Consider the following 7,882-nt stretch of genomic DNA (forward strand, 5'->3'; position numbering starts at 1 on the left):
TTCTCGGAAACAAATAAACGAAGTGCAGTTTCGGTAAAAATAATTCATTTATTAATCGATCAAATGACATATTCGATTTTAGTTTGACTTCATGTGATTGCTCGATAACGACTAACGACTTTTGCATATTCTGATAACATTGACATATCGGGCAATCATCTTGCATACACATTTGCATGTATGCGTGTATCCAACATCTCCCCCATTAAAGATCCAAATATCTCCCCTTGACGCAACGTGAAAAATCGGTACGAACAACTTGACGGCGGTCACGTTGTGGTCGGGCTGGAATTGTTGGAATGGTTGAAAATGTTTCGTTCGGCTGTGGTGTACTTTGTGATACTTCAGGTTGCTGAATGATGACTGGTAATGGTGTCGTTTCAAATACATCGTACAACAAACTTAACACTGGATCAGACTGCTCATCCTCATATTCGTATCGGACACGAATTTGATTTGCATGACGACGCCATATGATTCCATCGCATTCAACGTTGTATACCACATTGCCGACTCGTTCGATGATCACGGCTGGTGACCATACAATTTTCCTCTCACGGAAATCTCGTACATAAATTTTCTGATTCGGATAGAAAATTCGATGCTTTGCTCCATGTTTAGTGTTGAATTGGTCTTCCATTTTGACATCACGAATAACATCAAATTTCAATCTCGGTTTCACCAAATCTAGAACTGAATTCATTTTTCGTCCAAACATAACTTCGGCTGGACTGCAATTGTTCGGTAATTGAGCGTTTGGCGTCATCCGATAACGCTGAAGAAATGTCTGTAGAACGTCAGGTACACGTTCCTCCCCTTTTGCTTTTTTGAGTGCCCGCTTGAATGTATCGACAAATCGTTCGGCCTGACCATTTGACTGTGGGTGGTACACGGGTGTCTTTATGTGATATATTCCGTTTGCCTTACAAAATTCGTCGAATTCAACAGAGATGAACGCAGGACCATTATCGGAAACAAGAATCGACATATTGCCAAAACGTGCGTTAAGTTCTTGTAATTTAGAAATCGCTGCAGCAGATGTAATGTGTTCATAATGAAAATTTCTGGCCACTTGGAATAGGAATCTACGATGACAAAATAGTAGTGTCCTTGAAACTCTCCAGCAAAATCAATATGCACACGAGACCAGACATGCGATGACTTGGGCCATGACGATAACGTTGCCTTAACCGGTGTTTTTGCTGTACTTGCACAACGTGAACAACGTTGCACATATTCGGTGATGTCTTTGTCAATGTTTGGCCAGTATACGTAACTGCGAGCTAAAGCTTTCATTCGAACAATGCCAGGATGAGCAACGTGAAGTTGTTGTAAAATTTCATTCTGTAACGATAACGGAATTACAACCCGATCATTGAATAACAAACAATCGTCCAATTCGCATAACGATTCACGTCGATTGTAAAATATCTTCAGTACGTCATTGTCAATATGTGAAGGCCAAGTCGACTTCAAATATGTACTCACGGATGCAAGTAACTCGTCATTTTTCGTTGCGTGTGCAATCATTTCAGCAGTGACAGGTAGCACACGGATTGCATCGACCAAAATTCGATTGATTGAATCCTCCAGAATGCGAATTGATGAAATGATGATCGGTTCCAATGGCGATTGATGATTAGCAATAAGTCGAGACAGTGCATCTGCATGTCCGAAATTTTCGGTGTTCTTATGTTCAACAACGAAATCGTATGACATCAATGAAATCGCCCATCGCTGTAGACGGCTCGATGAATGGACCGGAATGCCCTTCTTTGCACCAAATACAGCGAGCAATGGTTTGTGGTCGGTTTCCAAGACAAATTTTCGTCCCCAAATCATTTTGTGGAATTTCTGAACAGCGAATACCAATGACAACGCTTCCTTTTCGATTTGACCGTAGTTTTTCTCAGCAGGAGAAAGACTTCGTGATGCATGTTCGATAGCTTTCTCTGAACCGTCGTCATATCGATGAAAAATAACAGCACCAAGCCCATGAATCGATGCATCAGCTGCAACTCTAATCGGCACATTGGGATCATAATGAGCCAACAGCAAATCGGATAATAAAATTTCCTTCGCTTTATTGAAAGCTTCGCGACACTCGTCAGTCCATTCAAATTTTACGTCCTTGCATAGCAAACGATCCAATGGAAAACGTAGATCTTTCATCTCTTTGACGAACTTGGAGTAATAATTTATCATGCCCAAGAACGATTTGACTGTTGTAACATCATGTGGCTCAGGCATATCAACAATAGCTTGAACTTTGGCTGTATTCGGTCGACGACCGTGTTCATCTATAATGAAACCAAGAAATTCAATTTCTGTCATCATGAACTTACACTTGTGATGGCGTATGTTGAAACCCCACTCTTTGATTCGTTCGAACAATGCAATCAAATTTCGGTTGTGTTCCTCGATCGTACGTCCATTTACGGTGATATCGTCCTGATATCCACAAGTTCGGTCCAAACCCGCAATCATCGCGTCAATGATTTGTTGAAAAACCGCAGAAGCGACTTTAACTCCAAACGGTAAACGATTGAATTGAAATAGACCACGATGCGTATTTATGGTGATATATTTCTTGGATGACTCGTCCACCACTAACTGGAAGTAAGCATCAGCAAAATCGATTTTTGAGTAATACTTTCCGCCATTCAATGTAGCAAAAATCGAATCCGGCGTTGGTAATGGATAATGGTACGTTTCCAATGCATCGTTCAGACCAGTAGCAAAATCGGCGCATAAACGTATGGATCCATTAGGTTTCTTGGTTGTAACAATTGGAGCAGCCCATTCGGAATACGAAATGGGACTAAGAACATCCATTTCTTGCAAACGATCCAGTTCGGCGTCAACTATTGGAACAGCAGCATATGCAACTGGACGTTTCGGACGGAAAACTGGTTGTGCCTCAGGTTTGAGACGTAATGTGACTTGGGTTTTAGTGCATTTGCCCAGAGTCGAACTGAACACTGATGAAAATCTTTGCTTGAAGTTCACCATAAAGTCGTGTGTATTGACAGGATTTGATGTCTTGGTTATTTGACTGCAAACAGCATTCAACGGAACGTCGAATAATCCAAACAAATCTAGCCAATCGTTGCCAATAACGTTCAAGTCAGGTACATCTGTCACATAACATACGCCGGCTGTATCAACGTTGTTAAAGGAAATTTTGCAATCGAACTCGAGTTGTAACGACAGAGGATCACCAGATGCATTTTGAGCATATTCGATACATTCAACCGCTGGTGGTTGACCCAATAGCACATAGTTGTCACGTGAAATAATGGTGACGTCAGATGCTGTATCCACTTGTAGACGTATCGGTGTTCCATTGATGTGGATAACAATGAATTTTCTCTTCGCAGCAAAATCCACTTTCGAAACAGCAATCACTTTGGTGCGTTTATCCGAAGAATTTGTTTGACTTGAATTCTGCTTTTTCGGTTGGGCATAATTACAAAATCCTTCTTTGTGTCCCGTTTGTTACAATCACGGCAAAGATGTTTTGTATACGTGCATTCCTTGACGAAATGTTTTTCACCACAAAGCCAACACGGACGATACGGAACTTTTTTCGTTGAATTTTGATTGTTGATTCGGTGAATTGGATTGTTCCACCGGCTTGGCCGATTTCTGTTCCACCGGCTTGGCCGATTTCTTTTTGTTTTATCAAAAATCTGCTTGACTTGCGGCGCGGATGAACTCGGTGTATTTTTCACGATCAATTCTGCATTCGATTTGAGATCCATTAATCGCTTACATTCAACGGTCAATGTGTCCAAGGTCAACGCTGCCTCCGACTCGACTTTCATTAACAAACGTGTGCGAAACTCTTTTTCACATGAAGTCAGGCCACATATAAAAATCAAACATTTAAATTGGTCCGATGTCAAATTCGCAAATTCAAAGCGTTCACATTCCTTATTGACTATACTGGCAAAAGCAATAAAATCGTCAGATGATTTTTTAACCAGTTTCATACAGTTGTATCGAACGCTGAACAATGATTCCGGTTCGCCGAACATTTTCTTCAAAATCTTGACGGTATCCTCGAACGAATTCTGCTCGTTTTCTTCGGTAAAATGAAATTCACGTATGTGGAATGCGATTTATCATCCAACTTACGCAATAACAGTCGCACTTTTGCTGCATCATCAAGATTTTTCGCATCAACCAAAAACACGTCCTCGTGTCGATCATACCATGTTGTGAACGTGAATTTGCTTTGAGGTTCATGCATGTAATCGGTGAGTGAGTTTGCCAATAAATCCATTGATCGTTGAGCATTATTAGCATGTATTGCATCACCGTCGAGTTTGTTAGCGACAACTATTTTAGTCAATTCTTGCAGAGCAAGTGTCTGATCTGCTAACAATTTTAATAAAGCTTCATCCATCGCGAAACAGATTTAACACACAGTCCAATAAATCATACGCACAACGTTATATCGAATGTTCAAATCGTATAACAACACCGTACCGATAAACACATAAAACGTTTGTCCTTTACACACTGAGCTTAACCTTCAACGTAGGTGACTTTGAATTGTCCTTATACTTTGGACGCACACAATGAATTTTTTCGTAAAATTGTTCAATCTGATGTAACTTGAAATTACGTTGATTTAATTTACATTAAATTCACTGACATGTCCTTTAGCCTCGTCGCCAAATGTTGTGTTCTCGGAAACAAATAAACGAAGTGCAGTTTCGGTAAAAATAATTCATTTATTAATCGATCAAATGACATATTCGATTTAGTTTGACTTCATGCGATTGCTCGATAACGACTAACGACTTTTGCATATTCTGATAACATTGACATATCGGGCAATCATCTTACATACACATTTGCATGTATGCGTGTATCCAACAGTCTCTTCTCCTGTATTTTACGAGACCGACCGAGTGGTCTCTTCTTCTGTATTTTACGAGACCGACCGAGTGGTCTCTTCTTCTGTATTTTACGAGACCGACCGAGTGGTCTCTTCTTCTTTATTTTACGAGACTGACCGAGTGGTCTCTTCTTCTGTATTTTACGAGACTGACCGAGTGGTCTCTTCTCCTGTATTTTACGAGACTGACGAGTGGTCTCTTCTTCTCTATTTTACGAGACTGACCGAGTGGTCTCTTCTTCTGTATTTTACGAGACTGTCCGAGTAGTCTCTTCTTCTGTATTTTACGAGACCGACCGAGTGGTCTCTTTTTTAATAATTTGCGAGACCGACTGAGTGGTCTCTTTTCAAAATAGTTTACGAGACCGACTGAGTGGTCTCTTTTTTAGATTTGACTATGTTTGAGACTCAAAATATTTTTGAGACTCTTTGAGAAGTCTCATTTCAGTTTTTTCTAGATCCTTTTAGAGGCCATCTGAGAACTCTCACTTTCTTTTCGACGTCTTTTGAGACTATCTGAGAACTCTCACTTTCTTTTCGATATTTCTTGAGGTTATTTGAGAAGTCTCATTTTAATTTTTTTTCGAGATCCTTTTGAGGCCATCTGAGAACTATCACTTTCTTTTCGACATTTTCTGAGACCATCTGAGAACAACTCTCATTTCCATTTTCCATCTGTGAGATATTTCATTGTCTTTAGGCTGTAGTTTCTTCCCGCATTCACAGATGGCACAGCTTTTTATTTTTTCTTATAATTCGCTGAAATGATAGAAATTTTAGTGATATTTGATTTTTTTTTACCTTTTTTTATTTCGTAATGTATTTTCCGGTCACCACTCCAAGTACTAACCGCTCGAATGATGCTTAACTTTAGGATTGGACTGCCAGCCACTTACGCGTGTTGCTAAATTGGATATATCTTCGTATAAGTCTTATTTCGAACCGTTGTTACAAAAACTTTGAGGCCGACTGACGGTCTTCCTTGGATTATTTTTCGTTGGACTTTGGAGACTGACCGAGAAGTCTCGTTTTGAATATTTACGAGAATAAGAGACGAACGAGTGTCTTTTCGGATTATTTTCATTGGACTTTATGAGACCGGCCGAGTAGTCTCGTTTTTGAACATTTTACGAGAATGTAAGAGACCGAACGAGTAGTCTTTTCGGATTATTTTTCATTGGACTTTATGAGACGGCGGAGTAGTCTCGTTTTTGAATATTTTATGAGAATGTAATCGAACGACGAATGGTCTCTCTTGGATTTTTTTTTCGTTGGACTTTATGAGACTGACCGAGTGGTCTCATTTCAAGAACATATTTTTTCGAAATGACAGAAGACCAACTCAGTGTCTTCTTATCATGTGTCAAAATTTTTTTGAATGCGAGACTGAAGCAGAGACCAACTGAGTGGTCTCATTTAAGAACATATTTTTTTTAAAATGCAGAGGCCAACTGTTTCAATTTTTGACATACTTTGACTCTGATCCACTGTAGAGACCTTTGAGAGTTCTCTTTAGAACTAAACTTTTATTTTACCTAATTATTTAAATTATTTATGAGACTAATGATACAGTAATGATGTGAGTAATAAAGTTTTTTAGAAAATAGTTACGAAACCAATACCAGCTGATCAAAATAAATACGCCGTCGAAATGGCTACTTGTTCACAGAACTCGATGCAAACACAGCAGCAAAACTTGATAGAAACAAAATTGCGTTTATAATTAAAAGTTAAGTTCAAAGAGAACTCTCATAGGTCTCTGCAGTCGGTCAGAGTCAAATATTAAAAAAAGACCGCTCAGTTGTTTTCTATTTCAAAAAAATGAGACTGCTGATTTGGTCTCTGTATTTCAAAAAAATATTCTTGAAGTGAGACACTCGGTCAGTCTCCCAAAGTCCAACGAAAAATAATCCAGAAAGACCACTCGGTCGGTCTCTTTCATTCTCGTAAAATTTCAAAACGAGACTTCTCGGTCAGTCTCCAAAGTCCAACGAAAAATAATCCAGAAAGACCACTCGGTCGGTCTCTTACATTCTCGTAAAATATTCAAAACGAGACTTCTCGGTCAGTCTCCCAAAGTCCAACGAAAAATAATCCAGAAAGACCACTCGGTCGGTCTCTTACATTCTCGTAAAATATTCAAAACGAGACTTCTCGGTCAGTCTCCCAAAGTCCAACGAAAAATAATCCAGAAAGACCACTCGGTCGGTCTCTTACATTCTCGTAAAATATTCAAAACGAGACACTCGGTCAGTCTCCCAAAGTCCAACGAAAAATAATCCAGAAAGACCACTCGGTCGGTCTCTTACATTCTCGTAAAATATTCAAAACGAGACTTCTCGGTCAGTCTCCCAAAGTCCAACGAAAAATAATCCAGAAAGACCACTCGGTCGGTCTCTTACATTCTCGTAAAATATTCAAAACGAGACTTCTCGGTCAGTCTCCCAAAGTCCAACGAAAAATAATCCAGAAAGACCACTCGTCGGTCTCTTACATTCTCGTAAAATATTCAAAACGAGACTTCTCGGTCAGTCTCCCAAAGTCCAACGAAAAATAATCCAGAAAGACCACTCGGTCGGTCTCTTACATTCTCGTAAAATATTCAAAACGAGACTTCTCGGTCAGTCTCCCAAAGTCCAACGAAAAATAATCCAGAAAGACCACTCGGTCGGTCTCTTACATTCTCGTAAAATATTCAAAACGAGACTTCTCGGTCAGTCTCCCAAAGTCCAACGAAAAATAATCCAGAAAGACCACTCGGTCGTCGTCTCTTACATTCTCGTAAAATATTCAAAACGAGACTTCTCGGTCAGTCTCCCAAAGTCCAACGAAAAATAATCCAGAAAGACCACTCGGTCGGTCTCTTACATTCTCGTAAAATATTCAAAACGAGACTTCTCGGTCAGTCTCCAAAGTCCAACGAAAAATAATCCAGAAAGACCACTCGGTCGGTCTCTTACATTCTCGTAAAAT

General features: G+C 39.7%; 1 protein-coding gene across 1 annotated transcript; it reads right to left on the minus strand.

The window, feature by feature from the left end:
* Positions 1 to 205: 205 nt before the first annotated feature.
* On the minus strand, positions 206 to 4,411 carry LOC119079795 (uncharacterized protein K02A2.6-like). Its single transcript, XM_037187856.1, has 4 exons — positions 4,141 to 4,411; positions 2,346 to 3,479; positions 928 to 2,300; positions 206 to 877 (listed from the first exon to the last, which is right to left on the minus strand). Exons 1-4 carry the CDS (start codon positions 4,409 to 4,411, stop codon positions 206 to 208), a joined length of 3,450 nt encoding a protein of 1,149 aa, XP_037043751.1.
* Between the last annotated feature and the right edge of the window lie 3,471 nt (positions 4,412 to 7,882).

This window comes from Bradysia coprophila, unplaced genomic scaffold, assembly GCF_014529535.1.
Source record: "Bradysia coprophila strain Holo2 unplaced genomic scaffold, BU_Bcop_v1 contig_334, whole genome shotgun sequence".
Lineage (NCBI taxonomy): Eukaryota > Metazoa > Arthropoda > Insecta > Diptera > Sciaridae > Bradysia > Bradysia coprophila.